Source organism: Geotrypetes seraphini, chromosome 1, assembly GCF_902459505.1.
Source record: "Geotrypetes seraphini chromosome 1, aGeoSer1.1, whole genome shotgun sequence".
NCBI classification, from domain to species: Eukaryota; Metazoa; Chordata; class Amphibia; order Gymnophiona; family Dermophiidae; genus Geotrypetes; species Geotrypetes seraphini.
In genome coordinates this window covers 375,598,871-375,625,235 of record NC_047084.1, presented here as the reverse complement: position 1 = coordinate 375,625,235, position 26,365 = coordinate 375,598,871, and the positions used below count along the sequence as shown (strand labels likewise).

Sequence of the window (26,365 nt, the reverse complement as noted above, 5' to 3'; positions counted from 1 at the left end):
CTCTGTGAGAAACTACCTCTTGCATGGCACTGTGCAGCCTTCGAATGAAGATAGTTCAGGATGAGTCAGGCTTGTTCTTGGGATCAGAGGCCTAAAAAAGGAATGGTATGCTCACATTTATTTGAGAGATATGGTAATAGTAGACAAGCTTCATGTAATCTATAAAGCCAAATTTAAGTGAAATGACTTATTTTGCCTGATATGATAAATGTTGGCTGTGCTTGAAACAAACCAAAAATCCCACTCTGGTCATAGTTGGAATGATAAGATCTTAGTCGGTGTGAGGGCCAGGAGTATTGACTGTCACATTCTGTTTCTTTTGCAGTTAAGTAAAGAGGGTTTAATAGGCTTAGAACTTCGAGAGCTATTTTAGATGAGACGTTTTTATCTTTTTTTTCAAATTATGAACAAATTAAAACTGACCTCATTTTTAGGCATTATCTTTCCTGTTGCTAATGACTAAAGAATGTTTTTAGTATAACTCATCTGAAGAAGAGATGGGGCTGCACTAACCTCACACAGCACAGTATGTGCCACTGGAGTTGTTTTAAGGGCTGTGGTTTTTTTTTATTGTATAGCCATCATAGGTGTCATAACGGGGAGGTCAGAGCGGCCATGGCTTTCCCAAAAACTGACAGTCGACAGTTGGTGCCAGCCCTTCCACCTGTTTCCCGATGTTGTACTTTATATCTTCGGGGCAGCCGCTGTGCAGCCTCAACGAGCAGGCTTACCCTGGAACCCTTCATTCTACTTCCGGGGCAGGCCTGCTTGTTGACACTGCACGGCGGTTACCCTGAAACCAAACAAAGCCTTTGGCCCCCTCCCTGTGCTTTCCTGTGGAGGGGAAAGCCCGTCACATAGGACTGGCGATCTAAAGTAAGAGCCTCAGAGTGGTTTTCCTGCTTCCAATTTTTTTTTTTTTTTTTTTTTATTTATAAAATTTAAACATTTATTATCAAGCATAATCTTGTACAGAAAGTGAGATCAAGAAAACATAATATTATTTACTCTCCAACCTGAAAGTAATTCAAAATAATAAATAAAAGAAGATATTCATCATAACTTAATCACACACTAGTCCTCAAATTAGGATCCAAGGTTAATAATAAGAGTAGAAATTAAATTAAAGAGAAAAACATTTTAACAAGAAAGATCGCTTAAACTGCTACTGGGAAGTGAGCTAATTATTATCACAATGGTACTGATGGTTCTACAAATTCAAGATGTTTCGCAGAAAGGAAAGCAGTCAAGTGAGCTGGTTCTACAAATACATATTTCAAAGAACGGTATCTTATGACACATTTACAAGGGTACCTAAGAAAAAATAAACCCCCTATATTAGTCACTCCTGATTTTAACATTAAGAATTCCCTTCTTCTCTTCTGAGTCTCTCTCGAGACATCAGGAAATATCTGGATGTGGAAACCCAGAAAGTCCTTGGCCCTATTTTTAAAGAAAAGTTTAAGAATCCAATCCTTGTCTGGGGCCAAAGCCACAGTCAATAAGAGAGTGGCTGGAGTAGCCAATTCTCTATCTGATTGCTCTAACAAAGTGGAAACGTCCAAGGGTTCTTTCTGTGGTATTCCTTCATCTTCTTTCTTTTGAGGATCCTGATTTCTTATAGGTAAATAGTAAACCTTTGTAAGAGGTGGTAAAGCATTTTCAGGTATTTTAAGGATTTCCAGAAAGTACCGCTTTATCATATCTCGTGGAGAAATTGATAATACTTTAGGAAAATTAATTAAACGCAAATTGTTAATCCGAATATTGTTATCTAAAGCTTCCAATTTTCTCTTCATAATCGTGTTATCTTTAACAAATAAATCTTGATTACTCTTAATTGTTTTTAAATTCTTCTTTTCTTCTTGGATATCTAATTTCAGTGATACAGTCTCTTCCTTTAAAGTTTTTATCTCTTCTTTCTGGATTTGTATTTCTTTATCCAAATTTTTTACCTGTAAGTTAAGGGCATTTCCAAAATTGGATACTAAATCCCAAAGAGAGTCTAGAGTGACTTCAGAAGGTCTAACAGGAGAAACAAAAATTTCTTGTGTCATTAATGAATGTTCACTTGGTTGTTTTACCTCTCTGGAGCCTTGATCCCCTTTAACTAGAGTTGTTCCTGCCGCCGGTTTTTCTGAACGGAGTAATTCACTTTCAGTTTCAGCTGTCTTCAGTAGCAAGCCCTCCGACGTACTGGCCTCTCGAGAGGAAAACACTTCCTCCTCCGGTGTGCTCTCCTCTCGCGGTGAGCTTGCTCCCAGCGGCAACGGCTGTAGGGGCAGTGACCTCACGTCGGGGCTCAGTGAAACTTCCAGCCCAAGGGAGTTCGCCGCGGCACTACTCTCTGCCGGCGCTCCCAGCGGGCGATTCCCCGACGAAACCTGCTCATTCAAAAGACGCCTAAAAATGGCATCCACTGCGGGCAAAGGGGTCTCCGAGCGTCGGGAGGCTCCACCAACGCTTCTTCCCCTTCTCTTAGGCATTTCTCCAAAGGTAAGCGAGACACTCCTAAGCGTCCTCTCAGCAGCTGCAAGCGGCAACCATCTTGGATCCTGCTTCCAATTTTTAAAAAAGGTACGAAGGAGGTTCGGGAGGAGGTTCGAGGGGGTGGGCATCCCTCCTGCCATTTTGGGGGGATTTGGAGGGATGGTGGCTTAGAGGTACCTGGCACATGGGGGCCATGGAACGGGGGTGTTCTGCTTAGCTCGGCTAGGGCTATTCAGCTTGGAGAAGAGATGGCTCAGGGATAATATGATAGAGATCAATAAAATACTGAGTGGAGTGGAAAGGGTAGATGTGAATCGCTTGTTTATTCTTTACAAAAATACTAGGACTAGGGGGGCATACAATAAAGCTGCTAAGTAGTAATTTTAAACAAACCAGAGAAAATATTTCTTCACACAACATGCAATTAAACTCTGGAATTCGTTGCTGGAGAATGTGGTGAAATTAGTTAGCTTAGTGGGGTTTAAAAAAGATTTGGATAAATTCCTAAAAGGGAAGTCCGTTGGCCATTATTGAGGTGGCTTGGGAAAATCCACTGCTTATTCCTAGGATAAACAGCATAAAATTTGTTTTATTACTTAGGATCTAGCTAGGTACTTGGGATCTGGGTTGGCCACTGTTGGAAACAGGATACTGGGCTTGATGGACCTTCGGTCTGTCCCAATATGGCGCTTATGTTCTTAAAGTTGCATGCCCAACTTTGGGCATGCTTCTGAGATGTGGGTGCAAATAAATTGGAGGAGCTCTGAATCATCAATAATGGGGTGCCAAACACTAATTATTGATGTTAACGACCGCTCATTAAAATTTGCACACATATCTGGATGCGTGCTGCAGTAAGGCAATTGTACCTAGCTCCCATGGCATGTTTCTCAAAAGGGAGCATGGCCATGGGTGCATCAGGGCATTCTGAAAAATTACAAGCAGAATTGCAGAATACAGTACTGCCTCTGCATGCCAGCATTTACATCATGTTTCAGTAGGCCTAAGTCTGGCACCTAAAAGTTAAGTGTGGGATCCATGCTAAATGCTATGCTCTTGACATAGTGGCATTTAGGGCTGAAATTTTTCATCGCCATTTATTGAATGAACTTAGTGAACTATGATTCCCAAGTTCTGCAGTTTAGTAAATCCCAAAGGAATTTTCATGGTGTTGCCTGGTCAGGATAATCGCATTCTCCCAGCTGCAACAACTTTGACAGCAGGCCTCCATTCTGGGCCAAAATCTCTGGTGGCCTGTAGGGATAAAGGATAAGCCCTAGGCTCTGTGCTGATAAGCCATGTCAAATATCTCGGACTCCTTGCGATTGATCCTCGAATCTTACTTCCTTAATGTAACCCTTCCCTCTTTGAACTCCCAATTCCCACTCTCTTAACCTTTAATCTTAGGTTACCTAACCAGATAAAGTAAGAATTATAACAAAAAGAGGAAAAAGTTAACATAAAATATAAAATTACCCTAAATAAAAAAAATACAAGGAATAAGAGTTTTGTTGATTTATTGTTATAACTCTAACAAAAGTATATATTTAAATAACTTTAGAATAAGATTCCAAATAAAGTTTTCCTCAAAGAATTTAGTCCTTTCAAATAATTCTATCCTCACAGAGTTCAGATGTAAATTTTTCTCAAGGGGTTCCGTTGTTTTATTTACACAGCCGTTGGGTACCAGTGCTTCTTCTTTCCTCTATGGAGATTCAGCTCTAATCAACAGCGTACCTACTTCCTAACTAAAAAAAATCAAAGGAAGCAAAACCCTATCACCCTGAAAATTATATTGGTTTCTTTATTTTTTTGACTAGATGGATAATTGAAATTCCCTAAACTTTTTTCCACCCATGATGCATCTTAAACTATTCTCAAGCAACCCCAAACCAACCTGTCTTCCAAACTGATCACTCCCCAACTGCTCTCCCTCTCTCTGGCAGTTTTTGAATCCTGACCAGCACTGCTACTTCCACATGAGATCATCAGACCTGATGCAGACATCAGCATTCTAGAATTCTTACTGTCAGTCAGGCAAATACAGCATTAATTTTGCTGGCTAACAACAAAAAAAAATTTTCACTTTAAAATATTAGAGAAAAAAACTTCTATCGGGTCTTCTGCCCTGGGTAAACTATAACATATTTCAAATTTATTTTGTAACCTATGGTTACATTACACCGTGAGTCCTCAAGGGGTAGGAACAATCCCCACTTGCTCTGACCTGCCAGCAGTGCATCTCAAAATAGTGCACTCTCGCAGCTCTATTTTACCTAAGGTTACCATATGGCTCCAGAAAAAAGGGGACGGATTGAGACATCCGGGTTTTACTTCCATTGAAAGCAACCAAGATGTCTCAATCTGTTCTCCTTACTTCCATTGCTTTCAATGGAAGTAAAACCCGGATGTCTCAATCCGTCCCCTTTTTTCTGGAGCCATATGGTAACACTAACTTTACCCTATGTTTCTTAATTTTTGGGCAGGAAGCAGGGCTACTTGTTAGGGAAGAGTGGGGTTTAATCACCGTACATTCATGTACTAGGGGAGGTGAGATGGGTTAGGAAGCCCAGGGAATTATCTTTTACCCTCCCCACCCCCCCAATTCCAAGTGATTTTCAAAGATACTCCTTTAACTAATGGCCCTGGGAGAGACACTAGTTTGGTCATGCATGCTTCCAAGGAAATTAACGATATCACACAAGGTGTAACTAACTTTTCTGGAGCACTGCGGCTGCAAATATTTTGCGCCAACCCTGCCACAGTAATGAGCAGCTGTGCATACACGCTATGGAACGTGCTACTTTTTACTTACATTGGGCTGAGTAAACTGCAAACTCATCAAATAATTCGTGGTATCAGCAAACACTGCATTTTATTGTCTGATAACATACGTTCATGAGATTTTGCAGTTTAATAACTAGGCCTCTTTCTGAGTAACAGACTTGCAGCAGACACCTCTCAGCCCAAAGCATATACAACGGCTATAGAAAACGTTAAGTATAAATTGCAGTACTGTACTACTTAAAGGATTTCAAAAGCAAAAGGGCGCCATCTTATGATGGTCCTGCAAAGTTGTTACGTTTAGTTTCTATGCTTATCATCATGATTTTTCACCATTAAATTGTTGCATATGGTGACTCCTTGGCTGTATGGGATTTACCGTCTTATTATGCTCAATTCAACCCCTTCTTGTAACATAATCTGCTGAATCAGAAATATGATTTTTCTTTTAAGATTTGAAATGAATAAGCCTACATCATCCTACTTTATTAGATCCTTCCAAGTACTTGTGACCTCAACCAACCTTTGTTAGAAGCAAGATACTGGGCGTGATGGACATTTGTTCTGAGCCAATGTGGCAACTCTTATTTTCTTATCCCAGCTCCCTGTTCAAACCAGCAATCTTTATGCTATTGGCTGCAGATTTTTGCAGGTGATTCATAATCTGAAGTTGGATTAGGCACTGAAAAGAGAAATGCAAAAAACGGGAGAAAAGAGCCAGCAAGAAGCACAGCAGGGAGCTGTGGTTTTACAAGTAGCTCATTTTGAGTGTCGGGGGGTGGGGGTTGGCTTCTATATGGAAAAGGCTTGAAATCCACTGAAAACCAATGTTCTGAATTTCAAAAGGAATTGTCTGGAGAGTGACAGCTGATATGCGGATGATTATCCTACCTGATATTATGCAGAGATTTTCAGCAGTACCATATGGATAGTGTTGTTGAAAATCCTTACAAACTGCCTCAGTATTGTCTGGATTAATAACTTCAGGGTCGCGGCCAGGATATTAATAACAAACAAAAAACGTCCAACCATAGTTTCTAAATTTTGACTTAGAAGACATTTTACGTTAACATTGCAGAAATTTCATTCAAACAGAGAGAAAGTCTTTCTCTACACACCCCCTTTATGTACTTACTGCGCTTGAAGATACAGTGCAAGACTTAAGGACCAAGACTGGAGAGGAAGGGAGTTATTTGGATCCCATCTTTTGCACAAGTTATAATGTAAATCATTAGTTATGACTCACCTCACTGTTGCCAGTTTTTAAGACATATTAAAAACAGACAGACCAGATGGAAGACTCGTATTTCCTGTGAAAACCACAAACTACAGCATCTGCTTCACCTATTACTCTTGTCAGCTGGGGCTCTCCGGAAATAAAATACTTGAATATAATCTTTTACATTTTTCAGTAGCTACATTGCCAGTGAACATTTCTCTTTTGATGATAAACATTAAAGAGGATCTAAGAAACTCACAGCCCTTCCAAATATGCTAGCTGGGAAGAACAAGCATTGTTCTGCCCTCACTCTCTGTGTTGCGGTGAAGTCATGGTCTATAATTAAATATAAATGTCAATGCCAGTCATCAAGAAATTCACTATTTAATGCCCCAAAGTTTTACTACACAGTAATTGAATACACAAGAGTTTATTATACAAAGAGAGAATTAAGGGTAGCTGCCGTCTCGACTTTCCATTTTGGTGGGCCAGTTTATGTTTAGGTCAGTGGTTCCCAACCCTGTCCTGGAGGACCCCCAGGCCAGTTGGGTTTTCAGGATAGCCCTAATGAATATGCATGGAGCGGATTTGCATGCCTGGCACCTCCAGTATATGCAGATCTCTCTCATGCATATTCATTAGGGCTATCCTTAAAACCTGACTGGCCTGGGGGTCCTCCAGGACAGGGTTGGGAACCACTGGTTTAGGTTACAAATACGAAAAGATGAATGCTGATATGTTAGGGCAGGGGTAGGGAACTCCGGTCCTCGAGAGCCGTATTCCAGTCGGGTTTTCTGGATTTTCCCAATAAATATTCTTTGAAAGCAGTGCATGCAAATAGATCTCATGCATATTCAGTGAGGAAATCCTGAAAACCCGACTGGAATACGGCTCTCGAGGACCGGAGTTCCCTACCCCTGTGTTAGGGCATAGCAAATTATTTAAATTGGTTTGGGGCCCGTTGACATCCTTTGTTACTTCAACATAGTTGTCTTTGTTTATTTAAATTTTTTGTTTATTTTTATACATATCCAGGATGGGATGGATATCTTTCTGGTTCATTTCTTGATTAAATTTAAGTACTTATTTTGTTATTAATGTCTGTATAATTCATGGCACTTTGCATTAGCTTTGAAAATGAATAAAGATTAAAAAAAAAAGGGTAGCTACACAGAGTCTGAGTTCATACAATGGTTTTACGTCTCTTTCTTTCTGGATACACAGTTGAAATTCACTGGAAAAAGGTGATGTGCTCTTGAGTCCAAGGTTGATATTGCTGCAGTGTTAGTTCAGAGCGCTTCGTGTGCAACTGAGAAGTGCTGCATGGAGAAAGCCAAGTTACTCACCTGGAGCAGATGTTTTCTAAGGACAACAGGACATTCTCACATATGGGTGATGCACTGACAGAGCGGCATGGAGATGCTCCCCACCATTTTTTTTCTTCTACTTCCAGAAACTTTTAGCAGCGTTCACAGTGCACATGCTTGCCTTCATGCCAGCTGTCCTTGTGTCGGACCAAGGGACTCTAATATAACAACTCCTAAGGGAGATGGTGGATATGTGTCAAAATGTGCCCTGTTGTTGACGAGTAACTTCGCTTTCTCCGAGGACAACAGGACATCATTATTACATTACATTAGGGATTTCTATTCCGCCTTTACCTTACGGTTCAAGGCGGATTACAAAAGAGTTAAAGAGGGTGGGTTACAAAAAGATATCTGGCCCTAAAATAAAGAGTAGAGCAGGTTGTTTTGGGGGGGGGGGAGGTCGGTGAGTTAGTGGGAGGAAAGAAGGAAACTTGTGATGTTAAGTCTTTTATCATATGTGGGAATCTCTAGCTATGGTTTATTAATCTTTATATTCTGCCTTTTACAAGTAGTAGCAAAGAGGATTACAAACAATAAATTGGGAAAGTAGAAAGGAACTACAAAGTGTGCATAGGAAATCAATAAAAGAGAGACAGAAACCAAGAGATAAAAAAAAACCCTACCAGCCTGTCCGAAACAAAATTAGGGAGGGGGTTAAAGAATATGGCCTGCAATAAGCAAGGCTGAAGGTTAGTTGTTTGTTGGTTTTGTTTTTTTTTGGGGGGGGCAGCCTGTAAAAGAAACAAAATGGGTGCTGGGGGAAGCAGTTGGATTCTAGAACCCAAATAAATGCTAAAGGACTGATTGACCAAATTAGCTGCTGAAGTCAGTAATGAGTTGTGAATATGTGCACAGATGACTCTGTCATAACATTACAAATCTCCTCAATAGATGCTGATCTCACATGGGCTACTAATGCAGCCTTGGCTCTGACACCCTGTTAGGGCCTAGATTTCACTGATTCTACAGGCTGAAGTGACTGTCACCAAAACACCACCTTCCAGGTCAGGTACCTCATATGGCAAGCATTGAGTAGCTAAACGGAGTTTTCATCAGCTGGGTAAGGCAATATTGAGATCCCCTGACACTGTGGAGTGCTAGACTGGGGGCTTTAGAAACAGCAAACCCCTCATGAAATTAACAATTGAAGGCTGTAGATGATGGGATGCACCATTTGCACTAGGTGAACCCTTACTGAGTTGGTTTTGAAGCCAGACTCGGAAAGGTATAGAAAGTATTCAAACAGTTTTTATGTAGGACAGGAGAAAGGATCTAGGCAGGGTAACCACCTTCTCTTATAATTGTGTGACCTCTTAGTGGAAGTTTTTCTGGAAGCAAGTAAGAACTGAGAGATGCTCTCATGCAGTTGGAGAATCTCATAACATCCAAGCCATGAAGGCTAAGGACTGAAGAATGGGATGAGTGATAAGAATTGGAAAGCATTCCAGTCTCCACAGGTCTCTGGAAGCTAATGCCAGAAGTATTGATAGAAACCACATCTGTCCCATCAATAAAGGGCAATAAGGATCATGGTTCCCTGGGTCTTGCTGGAGTTTCAGGAGAGTTTTACCTATGAAAGGTACAGGAGAACATTCAGACAAACGTCCCTTCCCTGAATGAAGGAGAAAGGTATCCAAGGCCAGTCTGTTATATTATCCCAGTTGGGAGCGGTACTAAGTGCAAGTGGAGATTTATTGAGGGGTGCCCTACTCTCAAAGATCTATTGGGCTATAGTCATGCTTAAGAGACCACATGTATAATTGCATTATCCTGCTCATTCTGTCAGACATTTACTCCTCACTACTCGGTGGTGATTCTAAGAAGCCGATGCTGGATGAACTTCTATGGTCTGGGTCCTGTATATGGCAAGAAGGATCGGAATAGACTGGAGTTAGCTTGAACGATGACTCCAGTAGTGGGGCTGATTCTGGGCAGACTTCTATGGCCTGTGTCCCACGTGCAGCAATATGGATCAGGAGCAAGAATGCACATTTTTACCCTTCATATAGTCAGAGAACAGGTCTTGCCTATCTCAGATGAGGGGGAAAACAACTTATAGTGGAACTTAGCAAGTAAAATGAATAATTACTGGATTGTTGGTTTAACGTTACCTCAAAAATGAATGTGACTTTTGGGCAGACTGGATGAACCACACAGGCCATCATTTACTGTGTTACTATGTTACTTCCTGACTGCTTCCTGACACAGGAGGTATGATCCTGTGCCTCTGCTTGTTGACATAATACATTTCAACCTAATTGTCTATTTGAATAAGGATAATTTAATGTTTTAACCAATCTCTGAACGCCCGTAGTTCTAGGTTGGTATGATGCTAAGCTTCCTGGGTGGGACCATCATCCCTGGGTGTGCAGGCCATCTACATGAGCTCCCCAGCCCAGGCTGGATGCATCTGTCATCAATGTCTGGGGAGGTGGAGAAATTTGGAATGGTAATCACACGGTCAAATGACTTCAAATTATCCACCAAGACAGAGATTTATCGAGAGAAGAAGTGACAGTGATGGCATTCACTAGTTTCCCAGTGGCTTGGGACCACTGAGAAGCTAAAGTCAAATGAGCTAGTCTCAAATGTAGGTGTGCCATGGGTATGACGTGCACAGTTGAGGCCAAGTGGTTTGTGGTAACATGAGTGAGGGCAGGCTGGGGAGCCAGGTAAGGACAAGCTACACATACACACACATATACACAGAGCAAATTATAGTGGAAACAAATACATGTAATATTTATTAAATGTGTCCAGTGAGGGATTCTATTCACAGGAAGGGAAGAAAAAAATATTGAAAGCTAGTTCTGTAAACATAACAGTGTCCTTGGATGGCCTCTTCTTACAGGGCCATAACATACATGAATGTTTCTCAGCTCAGCAGCAACTCTTACTGGTCTCTGGCCTGGTCCCTAGGTCCACTGTTACCAATACAGTCTCTAGCAGGTACAAAAGGCTACCTGTGGGCAGCCAGGCAAAAACACAAACTCCTCAAGGTTCCAAGCCGAACTTGGCCAACCTGAACATAGTGCTTGCAGTTTTTCAGCTTCGGGGTGGAGTCATCTACAGTGGGCATCACAGCTTCCCTCTGGACCTCATTAATCTAGCTCTGGCCTGGCTTTTTATACCTCCTGGACCATGTTTTCCTGGCTCCACTCCTCTCATGTCACTTCCCCCTTGAATGGTTTTAAGGTGGTCCTGACACTGTGAGAGAGTGTTCTTAAGGGGAAGTGGCAGCAAACAATAAACATCCCCCCTTTGCCTAACAATTTCAATGAGCTGAAACCTGCTGGCTCTGACAAACTTGTAGCACTATGGAGACAATGTCTCTGTGCACTATTCCAGAAGAACAGCTTGAGCCTGAACCATGGCTAGCAGGGCTCCAATGAATTCCAGTTGTAAACAGGAAGGATGTTAGACGGAGTAGTTTATGAAGAACTGTAGTAGCTCCAGCACCTACATACGAGTTCTTGTAGTTCTTTGCATTGATTCTTGAGTTCCTTTTTTTGAGATGACCATAAATGTCTTGAACTGACATCCTTTACTACCGTATATACTGGAATATAAGTCGATCTGAATATAAGTCAAGAACCCATTTCCCCCCCCCAAAAAAGGAGGAAAAATGCTTGACTTGAATATAAATCAGGCGGCTTAATATTCAAGTACCCTGCCCTGCTAGGCACTGCACACAGCTCCCTTCATTCCCTCCTTCCAAGGCTCACCACCCGTGCCTCCTCTCTGCCCTATCCATCGTACCTCCTCTGCCGCTGGAATCCCTAGTGGTCCAGAGGTGTAGTGGGCAAGAGCGAGCTTTCCGCGTTCCTGCCCCGCTGCTAACCTGGTCGGTTAGTTGCTGCTACAAGTTCCTGCTTCAGCCGCTGAGTGGTACCAAGTAGGAGAATGCTTTGGCGCTGCTGCTCGATGTAAAGCAGCTTTCTGAATGGCTCCAGTGAATTCTTGCCGCTCAGCACATTTGTGAGCATTACTGGGGAAGGATTTTCAGTAAATGTTTACCTTCTTTGCAGGTCATACTAAAATCTGCAACTGGATATATACCCTGGAAAAGTGTTTATATGAGGAAGGATGCTGCAAAGCTTGATTGATTAGTTTGACAACTATTATTTTTGGCATTAAATCTAGGTCATGCACTTGGGCTGTACAGTACACGGGTAAGGTTCTTTTGTGTACAAAAGAACAATGGAATCGTGGGGATCATATTTCATGTGCAGTAATGTGTGTAATTCTTGAGACTGCAACTACCTCGACTTCAGAAAATTACTCAAAACTCACCTATTCCGAGACTAAGACCCTTAATGCCCCTTTCCAATCCTCTTCTCCCCCTTCTGATCCTCGCCCCTCCCCCGTTCTCCCTCTTCCCACTACTTCTCTCCTTGCTGTTCGCAGCTCTATGATCAATTTGATATGTAATCACTTGTAAATACTCTCTCCTTGCTGTCTGCTACTCTATGATCAATTTGATATGTAACCACTTGTAATCTCTGTTTAACTACTCTGATCAATTTGATATGTAACCACTTGTAATCTCTGTTTAACTAATGTGAACCGCCTAGAACTCTTCGGGGTATGGCGGTATACAAAAATAAAGCTATTATTTATTTTATTTTTTTATTAACTTTCAAAAGATAATAAACTCAAAGGAACTTGTACAAAGGGCATTTACTAAAGTGATCAATGTTTGCCATAAAGCATATAGGGATAGATTTAAATATGTGTACCCCGGAAGAAAGATGGGATAGCCTTCAATTCATAACCCTAATGCCCACTGCCTACCACCCCAGCCAGCAGATTAAAAATCCCCTCCAATTGTATCCTCCACCCTGACAGGGACAGCAAACGATTGTAGAATTGTGTATGGGCAGACTGTATGCTTTTTATCTGCCATCACTATTTCTATTTCTGTATTTCCTACAGTTCAGAAGGGAACCCAAATATATTACATAACCCTGAAGACTTAGGCTTGTTTTACTAAGGCGTGCTAATCGATTTAGCGCGCTAAATGCTAATTTGATTAGTGCACGCTAATCGGTTAGCGCACCTTAGTCAGAGTCTAATAGCAAGAATAAATAGGAGTCAAGAAAAGTAGACCGCTTGCTTTCTTTATAGGAATAGATTTATTGCGCATTTGTTAGTACATGCTTTCTTTACATTTGTAAAACATGCAAACAACCAGTTATGGCATAAAAGCACAAAAAAGCCCCAGGGCTAATAGAGCCACTGCTTTACATAAAAGCATGTTAGAAAAAAATTAGCAATAAAATAATCCGAGTTATTTTTCTTGCCTCAGTTTTGTGTTCTGCCAAGTTCTTGCTGTGGCCACTTGTAATACCAGATGTTTCCACATTATTGTGATAAACCAACAGCACTCCCACACAGTAATTTCCTCAATATAACAGCTCTTAGACCTGTTCCATCCTCTATACAGAATTTTTAATTTTTTTCCTCAATAGCAAAAGCTATTGGCATAACAATGGCCATTAAAAATAAAACCCAACTTCCAAAACCCAAAACTCCCTAAGTCAGACCTCAAGAAATATAGTACAAGTGAATAGATGCTGAATTATTCTCTGAGTCTAGACCTTATAGGTGATTTGTTCACAACAGGGTTTAGTATAGTGGAAAATTCACTATGTGGAAACTTGAATTGCCCCATTCTGTGCTGCATTTGTTTTGACAATTAACTGGAAACAGATTTTTCAGTCCTGTCAATCTGATAATTTTCATGAGCAAAATACCAATAGCAAAACTAAAAATGTAAACACAGAAAAAAAAAAATTCAGTAGAGGTTTCTACTGAGAAAAAGCCTAACAATGTAGGGCTATGAATTTCTTCAAAGTTACATGACCTCTTTAAAAAAAAAAAAAATTATACTGCTATTCTAAGGTAGACGATGGTGATAGAATTCTCAGTCTCAGCATATTTATAGCCAATGTTAATCTGCTTGAAAAAACAAGCACTATATAATGGAAACATTCACATCTCTAATGAGCTTGCACAGTGGCAGGAGGCAACACCCAAATTCTCTTCACCTTAAAACAGCGCTAGAAGTACATTTCCATCAAAAGCATAAATTGAATTATCATTTGCTCCATAGCAGAACAGAAAATGATTGACAATGAGACCTAATAATTTTATAAATGAATAACACGGGCATGGAAGGGGTGAAAAAGTTACTCACATATGCACACTGCTTTGTGTGAAAATAAAGGGAACCCCCCTCCCCCAATGCAACCGATGCTAGGCTAGCTGAGAGAAGTGAGGTCCCATTTAACCACTTGCAACAGGCCTCAGCTCTTCATCAAGATGGCAGAATTTCCTTTTGTGGTTTTCTTCAGATGATGGTAATTTGGCAGAATTTTCATCAGGAAATCAAGCTGCAGTGTCTGTGGCTGCCAGAAACAACATGGCGTTAGAAAATTAGTGGCAAAGGGCAAGTGATAGAGCCTAGGTAGGTTTGCATAGTACTAATATAGATTTCACTTGTGGTTCAGAACCAAGCAACTCAGTTTAGCATGTTTAGGGAGAAAAAAAATGGACTATTTAGGGCTCCTTTTACGAAGACGTGTTAGCGGCTTTACCGCATGCACCTTTTTAGCGCGCGCGCTAACCTCTGTGCTAGCCGAAAAACTACCGCCTACTCAAGAGGTGGCGGTAGCAGCTAGCAAATTAGCGTGCGTTAAACCGCTAACGCGGCTTCATAAAAGGAGCCCTTAGTAGACTGCTAATTAGGAAAAAAAGATGAAGTATTAGTCCTGTTGAACACTAGGAAATAAAAATTAATTAGCAAAATAAATATCGTCCACAAATCTACCAAGTGCATGGTTATTTTTATAATCACAGTCTTCATAGCAATTTTCAAAGCCTTAAAATAAAATTATCTGCATACAATACACTTGAGGCTCCTTTTACAAAGGCATGTTAGGGCCTTAACGCGCGGAATAGCGCACGCTAGCCACTACTGCCTCCTCTTGAGCAGCGGTAGTTTTTCAGCTAGCGTGCGCTAAAAACGCTAGCGCACCTTCGTAAAAGGAGCCCTTGGATTTGTTTGTGTAGGTAATTTTTTGATGTTAATACGTATAGCTGCAATTCCTACGCTAACCCTGCCCCAAGATCACCTCCCTTACCTGTGGGAAAGAGCACAGTTGTTGTGGAACTACGTAACATTCTTTCACCTGCACAGGGGGTAGGCAATTTTTAAACAAATTATTTTAATGTAGGTAAAGCACTGCTTACCCGTAAGAAATCATTTGAAAATGACCCTTCCCAAGGTGTTTTATTTATTGAACTCCCTTAACACATTGCTTTCCTTTAGCTTTTGGGAGCTACATTAGATTTGAATTTTCAATTTAAATTATTTGCCTTTTCCAAATCATACAGATTCAGGCTCACGTTTCCCCTGCCCAAGTGGACTTGCGGCCTGGTTATACTTGAGCCAATGGAGGGCGAAATGACTTGCCCAAGTTCACAAAGAGTAGCAGTGGGAGAAGTGCGATCTGAATCACAACTTTCCTGCTTCATGAAATACATACAATTGGAAGGATTGGAGGAGATTGAATTACACCTTTTGGTGGAATTCTTTATGTCACATTTATAAAATGGAAAGATTCATTGCATTGCAAAGAGGATATTTTAAGAAGTTTCAGAATGTGTGGAAACCATTGACAAGATATTGTACAGAGTAACTGGATACCGTTTCCCTTAAATATATCAGTTTAAAAGGGTAGGGTGGGGATTGTGGTATTGATGTGTATTTATATGATTATTAGTTATGTGGTAGGGAGGGATGGGAGGGGGTGGGGTAAGAAGTTATGTAATTAACCAAAGATAGAATGTAAGTGAAATTTGCATTGATTATCTGATTGAATATGTACTTACACTTTATGTAATTTTGAAAATGAATAAAAATTTGGGAAAAAAAACCCAAAAAACTTTCCTGCTTCATAACCTGCCTTTCTATCCCCTAAGCCAGGGGTAGGCAATTTCGGTCCTCGAGAGCCGGAGCCAGGTCAGGTTTTCAAGATATCCACAATGAATATGTATGAGATAGATTTGCATGCACTGCTTCCTTGATATGCAAATCTATCTCATGCATATTTATTGTGGATATCCAGAAAATCTGACCTGGCTCCGGTTCTCGAGGACCGGAATTGCCTATCACTGCCCTAAGCTATTCCTTCTCCTATACTCCCATCATCAGGTCTGAAAAACAGAATGAGGAAAAGACAATGGGCTAGATTCATTAAGCAAATGTGACCCCGAACCTCAAGGCCGATCCGATTCCGATCCGCGCATGCAAATGAGGGTAAGCGACATACAAAGCAGGAAGGACACGATTCACTAAACTTTTTCAGCAACACTGACTGGGCTGGCCAATCCAAAAGAAGCGACTGGTGGGGACCAGTTGCTCACGACCTTTCCTGCTCTCTACCAACTTCTCCTGCTTTTCTGCCCCGATTCTCCTGTTCAGCCACGACTCACCTGCACTGCTCAGCTGTGATTTTCCTGCCTTCATGCCGCCCTGCTCAGCTTTCATGCTGCCCCTATACTCTCCTGCTCTCTGCCCCCCTTCCCTGCAGCGCGAGCCCGTGATTTTAACCCGCTTTAAAAAAAAATACAGACAGCAAACACATGCGCAGACCATCTACAGGAAAAGCAGATGGTCTGCGCATGAGACAGGATCGCTCACTAGCGATCCGTGTGGTTGGTGTGTGTGTGTGGGGGGGGGGGGTCCCCAAATTGCCTCCATTTGCATGCTGAGCCTTGATGAATTGGTCAGCCTGCCACGGGTTGGCCACGGAGAGGCAGGTTAATGAATCTAGCCCAATGTCAGAAGATACAAATGAGAAAGGGGAAGCTTGTAAGAAACAAGCAGGTTTTGTCTGGGAAATGCTATTTTGCAAATGATTACATTACATTACATTTGTGATTTCTATTCCGCCTGTGCCTTGCGGTTCTAAGCGGATTACAGTTAAAAGAGATCAGGACATTACCGAGAGAATTACATTACAACGAATTAAGTAAATTACATGTTGTGGTATAGAAATACAAGTATAAGATATCTGGATTTATCGATAGAATAACTTGACAGGGTTCAAGTAGTTACAAGGTTCAGTGGGGAAAACAATATAGGCAACTGAAGAAAGATACCTAACTTTGAAGGAATCAGTTAAGTGGATACCTAAGGGAGATGCTTTTTTAGGAGAAGGTTAAATGGATACCTAAGGGAGATGCTTATTTAGGAGTTTGGATATTTTTCGTAAATGAGGTTCAAGGGGATGACTAGTGTGTTATTTGCTGGGGAGAGTGCATGTGCGATTGGGGAGGGGAATATTAAGTAAGGACGTGTTTTTTGAAAAGAAATGTTTTGATTTCTTTCCGAAACACTTTGATGTCTGTTGTTTTGATCATCAGTTTGGTGATGGTGGGGTCAATTTTCGCTGCCTGAGTTGCTAGAAGGCTGTCGTAAAGTTTCTTACGTCGGGTACCATTATGAGAGGGGGAAGGTGAAAAGATTCTGAGTTCTTCTTGATCTGGGTAGTCGGTAGCGGCAAAGACGGTTGTTCAGGTAATTGGGGGCCATACCATGGGTTACTTTGAAAAGTAAGCAGTAGAGTTTGAATTGAGTTCTTGCTTTTATCGGAAGCCAGTGAGAGTCTACATAGGCGGGTGTGACGTGGACGAATTTGCTGAGCGAGTAGATGACTCTGATAGCTGTGTTCTGAATGGTCTGTAGTTGTTTTATCATAGTATTTGGGCAAGGTAGGTAGAGGCTGTTGCAGTAATCTAAGGAGCTGAGTATGAGGGATTGTACAATGATCTTGAAGTGTTCTTTGGAAAAGAATTTTCTTATTTTTCTTAGGTTTCGCATGGTGAAGAATGCTTTTTTTATGGTTTTGTGTATTTGTGTTTGCATTGTGCAGCCTCTGTCTAGATGTGTTCCCAGAATTTTGAGAGTATTCTGTATTGGATATTTGATTGTGTTTACATCTAGTTCTGTTAGGGATGGTTTTTGTTCCTTCTCTAGTAGTAGGAATTTGGTTTTCTCCGCATTCAGTTTTAACTTGTGGTTCGTCATCCATTTTTCTACAGTTTCTAATGTTGTTTTCAGGCGTCCGTTGGAGGTGGGGTCTTGGATGTCGAAGGGGAGGAGGATGGTTATATCATCCGCGTAGCTGAAGGATGTAATGTTTAGGGCGTCTAGGGCCGTGCCTAGGGATGCTATGAAGAGGTTGAAAAGTATGGGCGATAGAGGGGATCCTTGTGGAACTCTGCAGGGGTTTGACCATGAGTCGGATAGAAGAAGTGATGGATAAATGATCCATCACTTAAATGGGTACACCACAGTGCATTATCATATCAAGTTCATCCTACATACTACATTTACAAGGGTGCTCTCTTTGGAGAGCACAAAACCAGAAGTCTACACTGTTCGAGCATTTTTGTATGTTTCTGTTTAATTTCAAGTAACACTTGAACTGTCATTCTAAAATATTAACATACTCAGTGCAGAAAGTGTTTATAGTTTTTGTTTCTATTATATACAATGGTCCTTCTTCATAACCAACAACCACCAGCTGGCAATCTGGCAAGTCAAAAGTAGAGAGATGTTTTTCAAAGTCCAGCGGAGGCTCTGTGCTACTAGCAGGGTTGGCCTCTTTTCCTCTCCAGCAGGAAGCTAATGCTGTATGCAGTTTGAAGTCCCTCCTGGGATCCACAGTTTACAAAACTAAAATCCCTCAAAAACAATTGAGTGACAAATATGTGTAAAGGCAGCCAGCCAGCAGCTTCCTTCCTTCATCACTCTTTCAAATCCCTACATCCCGTTTCTCATCCTCCCATCCTGTCTTTTAACAGTGTCCCTCTCTCAACCTACCCACCTTGTACTAAAAGTCTACCCTTATTTATTTATTCCTAGGCGGCTTTACAATAACAACATACATAAAAATAGGACAAATTAGATTTGCACAAACATAAAAAATTACAAATCAATCAATGTAAACAGTTGGTTCACAGCTCTCCATAATAAATCCAAAAATCAAAATTGGTCAGAAACATCATTCATCATTGGAATGCTTCTATAAAAAGTGTGGTCTTGAGCATTTTCTTAAACTTCAAAATATCAGACAGATCATAGGTGTCAGAACAGGGGGGGGGAGACCAAAGGGGCCATAGCCTCCCCAAAAATTGGCACTGCCCCAGCCCCCCTTCCATCTCTCCCCATTGGCTCTTCACCAGCGGAATCGGGCCGAGTGGCCGTCCCAACCCCTTTCAGGCTCTTCACATGCGGGAGTCAAAGAAGCTGCTGAGCGGCAGAAGAAACCTGATCCCGCGGGTGAAAAGCCTGACAGGGGTTGGGAGGGAAGGGGGCTGGGGCAGTGCTCGTTGCCGCTCATTCTGATTCTGCAGGTGAAGAGCCGACAGGGGAGGGAGGGATGGAAGGGGGCTGGGTGAAGAGCCTGACCGGGGAAGGAATGAAGGAAGGAGGGAGGGGTCTAGGTGTAGTGCCTGACAGGGGGCAGGAGGATAGGGAAGGAGGAAGGTGGGCTAGTTGCAGTGCCTGATGGGGGTGGGGAGGACAGGGGGCTAGGTGCAGAGCCTGACAGGGGAGGGAAGGAAGGGTTGCAGAGCCTGACCAGGGAGGGAGGGGGGCTAGGTGTGGTGCCTGACAGGAGGAAGACAGGGGGCTGGGTGCAGAGCCTGACAGGGATAGGCTGGGTGCAGGGACTTGGGAAGGCAGGGAGGACAGATGATCAGGGGGTTGGGAAGACAGATACTGCACATACTGGGAGGGGGTTGATAAGGACAAATACAGGGGCTGGGGGGATAGGAAAGGAGGAAAAGAGAGAAGTTGCACAGGTGGAGTAGTAGGAAAGGAGAGAAAGAAATTCTGCCAGTGGGGGTGGGGAAAAGAACAAAGAATTGTTGGACATAGTTGTGTGGCATGACAGGGAAAGAGAGACGATATATATGGGCAAAGGAAGAAAGAGAGATAATTGTTAGACATGATACTGATGGAGAGGAGGGAGGGAGGAGAGATGACCCAAAGAAGGGAGATGTCAGACCACTGAATGGGAAGGAGAGAGAGATGCCAGACCACAGAATGGAAGGGAAGGAGGGGAGAGAGAGATATCAGACCACAGAAAGGAGAGGAGAGAGATGCCAGACCATGGGAAAGGAGAGAAATTCTAGGCTATGGGAAGGAGAGGAGAAAGATACCAGACCATATGAGGGGGGAAAGGGGGAAGGGGAAGACAGATGTCTGACCATGGGAGAGGGATGAGATGGTGCATAGGAATGGAGGGGAAAGGGAGACAGAGGGAGGAGATGGTACACAGCAATGGTTGCGGCAGGGAACAGATAAGAAGAAATACTTCTTATGGGAGTGGGGGAGAAGAAAGAGGGAAGGAGATGGTACACATGGATAGATGGGAATGGAAGACATGGAAAAGTAGATAGATTTTGAGAAGAAATCAGAAAAATGGAGGAAAGCTGAATGTTAAAACTTAATGTTATAGATGGATGTATGGCAAAAAGAGAAGGAGAGAAAAACAGCAAATGGATAAGGTGGCTTTGGATACACAGTTAAGAGCACAGACAGAAGGAAGTGCAGCCAGAGACTGGAAAAAATAGTTTGAAAACCAAAATCACCAGAAAACAAAGATAGAGGGAAATGAATTTGTTTTCAATTTAGTATTGAATTGTGCCAATTTTGGGACTTTATATCTGCTGTCTATATTTTACACTGTTAAGGAAGAAATGCATTTGTTTCTATTTCTCTGGGGTTGTACTGCATGCAGTCTTGAATCTTAGGGTTTCGTTTATATATATTAGTACTTTTAGATTGTAGTCCTGTATTTGCACAGGGGTTTATCTGTGTTCTGGTAGGAATGAATGTTGAGAAGCATACATACAGTGTGCTTTGTGTAGTTTAATTTTGTGGTTAACCGTTATGTATTGTTAATAAGATTATATTGTGTGTATGTATGAAAAATTAATGGAAAAATGGAAATCACAATTAAGTACTATTATGGGGGGTATTGGGGCAGAGATTGGGTGGGGTCTGGGGCGGAGCTTGTGCCCCCCCCCTAACAAAGAAACGTTCCGCTGCCTATGGAACAGAACTCTTTGAGGCCCAGTTAATTTGTTCCATGGAAATAGCAGAGGCTCTCTTATTCTCATAATGCACTTTTGAGAAGTCCATCAACGATAATCGTATCACACCCTTAGACCGCAGAGTTCTAAGCAGGTGATAGATTGCCATGGTTTGGGATAAATACCAAGGAATCCCATGATAAATGACTTTAAAAATAATACATAAGCATACAGGTAACCAGTGGAGTTTCTCCTCATTCATAGGAATCTCAACATTTTGAAAACAATCCAAATGGTACAAGCCAATGTTACTGCCATATGATTTTTGTACTATGGTAATGGGTGGATTAGACCAGTGGTTCCCAACCCTGTCCTGGAGGAAAACCAGCCAGTTGGGTTTTTGGGATAGCCCTAATGAATATGCATGAGAACGATTTGTATATAATGGAGGTGACAGACATGAAAATCTGCCCCATGCATATTCATCAGTGCTATCCTGAAAACCTGACTGTATGGTGGTTCCCCAGGATAGGGTTGGGAACCACTGAATTAGACTATTGCAATGCATTGTATTGGGGGGGGGGGTGAAAACTAAGATCAAAGCATTACAAGTATTGATGAATTCTACTGCAAGAACGATAATAGGCATAGTATGAGCCATTCTTGAAGCACCTGTTTTGAAGCAGCTGCACTGGCTTCCTATACAGCAAAGGGTACATTATAAAATACTATCAATAATTCAGCTATATGATAAAGCACCTAGATGGTTTCAAGAGTTGTTGGAGATATACTGTCCAAGAAAGACATCTCTTATGCTATTCCTGTAAACATTTATGTAATTTCTGAAAACTTTTATGTTATTCGCCTTGAACCGCAAGGTATTGGCGGAATAGAAATCACTAATGTAATTTAATGTAATATAATTAAGATCTGAAATACTATGAGATTATCTACTGAAAAGGAGAGGATGCAAGAGTCAGGGATTCAATGTTCTCTGTTGCAGGTGTAAACTTGTGGAACAAATTGCCAGGACAGTTGAGATTGTGTATATCGAGAAATATTTTTAATAAGTCTTTAAAAACTCATTTGTTGCTGCATTTATGTGAAAAGGCTTTGCAGGACTGTTAGCTTTATAGGAGCAGTGCTATTGGTAAAGATCAGCGGAACTGTTGTTTTTATGGTGTCATTACATGGATAACCATACCTTAGGCAGCAATGTGGATAATAGCTTTTTTAATAGATGTAAGATTTATTGTTTTAAAATAACTATGTATGTTGATGGTAAACTGCTTAGAGGTATATAATTTTTTAAAAATAAATAAGAAATAAATTTTCTCATCCAGCTAGCCTCCAACCCTGAGCTACTCAGCCATTCCCAGCCCCCTAATACTCAACTAGACAGATACTCCCTCACAAACCAGCCTATATTGCCCACTTACCCCCAGAACCCTTATCTTCTCATCCTACCCCATGGTCCACTAAAGGCTGCTGCTTCTGCCAACCCAATAGCCACCTGCTTTGCTGAATATGTGGTGCAGAACTTCCTTGGTCTCAGGATCTCAAGTCTCTTCAGATTAGCATGCAAGTTCTTGCACAAGATGGTTCAAAGTTTTTGCTTTATTAAGCTCAAAATACATTTAATAAGGCACCACATAAACAGGGCACATCAAAACCTCCTATTTTTGTGGACAAACAGCAATGTTATTTGCTAATTAGAGGAAAACATCCATTAACTGAAGCAGAGCATATGAAAAAATACACAGCTTTAGGTTTCTTGCTAAAAAGCTACCCTTTTTTTCTGACTAAACAGTGCTCCAATCAGCTCATTACTGAAAGCAAGGAAAGTACATTAAAAAAATAGATTGCATACATAATTTCATTTACAAAGGTCATCCTAAACATCTAAAAGGAAGTATTACTGTAGGGGTTTTATTTCATAAAAAATATGCCTATTTTAATTCTATTGTATAAAGGTCATAAAAAAACACAGAAAAAACAGATACAGACCTTAGCATGGTTTCTTCTTTATTGCAAATGGAGGTGTGCAGCTGCACAATGCTGACCTCATTGTGAGATCACCAAGGTGCACCTGCAAGGTAGAATGCCACAATAAAAATATGCGCTGGGATTTGAACCTATGACCTCTGGAAGATGAACACAGGGCTTTTACCCATTGAGCCACAGCAGCTTCCACTAATGTCTTTCTTCTTATCATCTGATATAGCATAGGAATCTGCTAAGCTATGATCTTCTCAGGTATTTTCACCTTCACATGGCTAGGATCACTAAGCTCTCATGGTAGGAACCCCCATTACTGACAGAAGTGGCTGTGGCTCAATGGGTAAAAGCCCTAGCCTCCTGAAATTTTGATAATTAAACTCAATGAATCACCACCACCCTTCCACCACAGGGACAATAACACTTATAGTTTTAGTTTATGTTGCTGTCAAGATCTATTGTTTGCTTAGATTGCAACTGCTGTTTGTTGCAATCCTGATTTGATGTAAAATATGAAGCTGTCGCAAAAAGAAATAACAGACTTAAAAAACTTCAGCAAATGAGTCCATCAATACAAGTACTGTCATTAGAGCTTTTTGGCTGTTGTATTAATTACATAAAATGATCTACATTATGGGTGTATCCTCTCAGACAAACTAATGTTTAGTTGTATTTATTATATCAAGAAGGGCCTATTAAAAGGACATACAGAGGGGAATTCCATCGTCCCAAGTCAGGAAATGTAGAATTCTCACACTTTATTACAAGAGGATATACAAACATAAATCCTCTTTTTAGAAAGCTCGACGTGGGGAAAAACATATTTCTCCTTCCCAGCTTTCTAAAATTGCTACTCTTCAATCCCAGAATCCATGCACTTCTTCCTATCATAGGTCACCCCAATGACTACCTCCCCATCCTTCATTGACATCTACAGCCCCCTCCCCCGCCAGGCAACACCAACCATATCTCCCCCCTGCCCCCCCCGGAGGCTTTCATATGTGGGTAGTAGCCCAACACATGAAGATTTTCCTGAGATCTTCCCTCTACCCTCTGGGTCATGAAAAATAGATGCTGGGCTATAAGGCCAATTACCCCCTTCCCCCCCAAAGCAGTCCCTAGTGAGTAGTGGAGTGGATGCAGTGCTCTCCCATTCCTGCCTTGTGCATGTCTGGGTCAAATACAGCCACTTAGGTTTCTAGCGGTACTACTTTGGTAAGACCACTAGGAGATCAGACTTCCATATAGCAATATTATCACTAGCAGTATCAGCAGACATATTGGACTCAGGCAGCCATGAGGTAAGGGTGGGTGGACATCACTCCCATCCCACTACTAACTAGAGATCCCAGTAAGCTCAGGGACTATGTTGGGGGGGGAGGGGGGGTGGATTGTGGCATATAATCTATTTTTTTGAGAGCCTTCGTCCTGTGTATAGTCATCTTGCCTACCACTTCTCCCTGCCCTCTTCATGCCCCCTTGCCATTTAGATGTAGTGAGCTTCTAAATGGCTCCTGTTTTGAAATGGCATTTAAATCTCTGGGCCATGCTGGATTTATTTTATTAAGTATCTATATACCGCCTGTCAAGGTTATCTAAGCGGTTTACAATCAGGTACTCAAGCATTTCCCCCATCTGTCCTGGTGGGCTCACTATCTATCTAACATATCTGGGGTAATGGAGGATTGCGTGACTTGCCCAGGGTCACAAGGAGCACCGTAGGGGTTGAACCCACAATCTCAGGGTGCTGAGGCTGTAGTTCTAACTAAATTAAACTAAACCTTAAGTTTATATACCGCATCATATCCACGGATGTGGAGCTCGGCACGGTTTACAAGAACTTAAAATATAGGAAGAGAAGGAAAAAAAAGGTTTACATGAACTTATATATAGAAGAGAAGAGTAAAGGGGGATAGAATTACATTTTAGTGAAAAGCCAGGTTTTCAGCTGCTTGCGGAATAAATGGAGGGAGCCCAGGTTCCGCAGCAGGGTAGTAAGATCGTTTCAAAGACCTGTGATTCTAAAGAGAAGGGATTTTTACAGTTTTCCTGCATAGCGAATACTGTGTAGAGAGGGGAAGGATAGTTTATACCTTTGGGGGGTCTGGTAGAGTCAGGACTCGAGGAGTTATAAGATAGTGGGATTAAGGGAGGAAGGATACCGTGAATAATCTTAAAAGCCAGGCAGGAGCATTTGAAATGGATTCTGGAAATCACTGGGAGCCAGTGAAGTTTGGCTAGGAGTGGGGAGACATGGTCAGACTTGCGTTTTGCAAAGCTCAACTTGGCTGCAGTATTCTGGATTAGCTGGAGTCTTTGAAGACTTTTTTTTGATAGGCTTAAGTAGATGGCATTGCAGTAGACTAGTTTGGAGAGGATGATGGATTGGACAAGGATGGCGAAATGTTGTTGGCGAAAATAGGATCTTACTTTCCTCAGCATGTGTAGGCTGAAAAAGCATGATTTAGCCAAGGAGTTGAGGTGGTCATTGAGGGAGAGAGAAGAATCGATAATGATGCCAAGGACCTTGCTTGAGAACTCAAGCTGCAGTGCAGTGCAAAGAGGTCACTCCCATTTGGACGTTTGGATGCTTCTAAAATAATTGTCAAATGTCATAAAATGTGGGAGTTCATAAGAACATAAGAATAGCCTTACTGAGTATTATCCCCTCTGCTCCCACCCCCTCCCCCCCCAAAAAAAATAACAAAAATCTTCTTTTGGAAACACATCAGGCCTCTTTAAAAGAGAATTTGTTATCAGCGGTGTCTGATTACTATGTCTAAATACTGTTTGAAATGTGTTTTGGGTGTCAAGATATCAATTTCCTATAACTAACATCTGTAACAAAGGGGATTAATATGATGGGGCACTATATTTTATTGGCAATTAGACCAGCTGTCCTGGGAGTAAGAAGGGAGCCTTGCCTCTTTTAGGCAATATCCAGATCCTCAAAAACTCATTAAAAACCATGCTACATTTTTTGCAAGGCTTTGCTCTTGTAAACTTAGATGGTCAATAGTTCACTTTGAAGCTAATGTATAAATCCATCTGTCAGTGCCTTGCTTTTGGCACACCAATCTAAGCAGCGACTATGCACATTTGTAAACTATTCCATTTACAAGTTTAGCCATCAGATAGTGCTACCTTCTGTATGTCTATAATGAATCACTGTACAATTTAAACAAGAGGCTCTCTACAAATCTCTAATAAAAAAACACATGGAAGGTTTTCAAGGGAAAAAAATTGTCCACTGATAAAATACATACATAAATAGTACAATAAATTATCTCAAAGACTGCAAATTGTTTTTTTTTTCCTGTGTGCTTTCATCTATAAGGCCTTTTTCTCTACTCCTTCCTTTTCATTAATTTTGTCACATCCTCTCCCATGAAAA

At 41.5% G+C, this 26,365-nt stretch overlaps 1 protein-coding gene across 1 annotated transcript in view; it reads right to left on the bottom strand.

The window, feature by feature from the left end:
* Positions 1 to 12,976: 12,976 nt before the first annotated feature.
* Positions 12,977 to 26,365, bottom strand: part of DCTN6 (dynactin subunit 6) — a 137,762-nt gene continuing 124,373 nt past the window's right edge. The window contains exon 7 of the mRNA XM_033915590.1: positions 12,977 to 14,270. Coding sequence (XP_033771481.1) covers positions 14,169 to 14,270 — 102 coding nt within the window. The 3' untranslated portion in view covers positions 12,977 to 14,168. The remainder of the gene's footprint in view (positions 14,271 to 26,365) is intronic.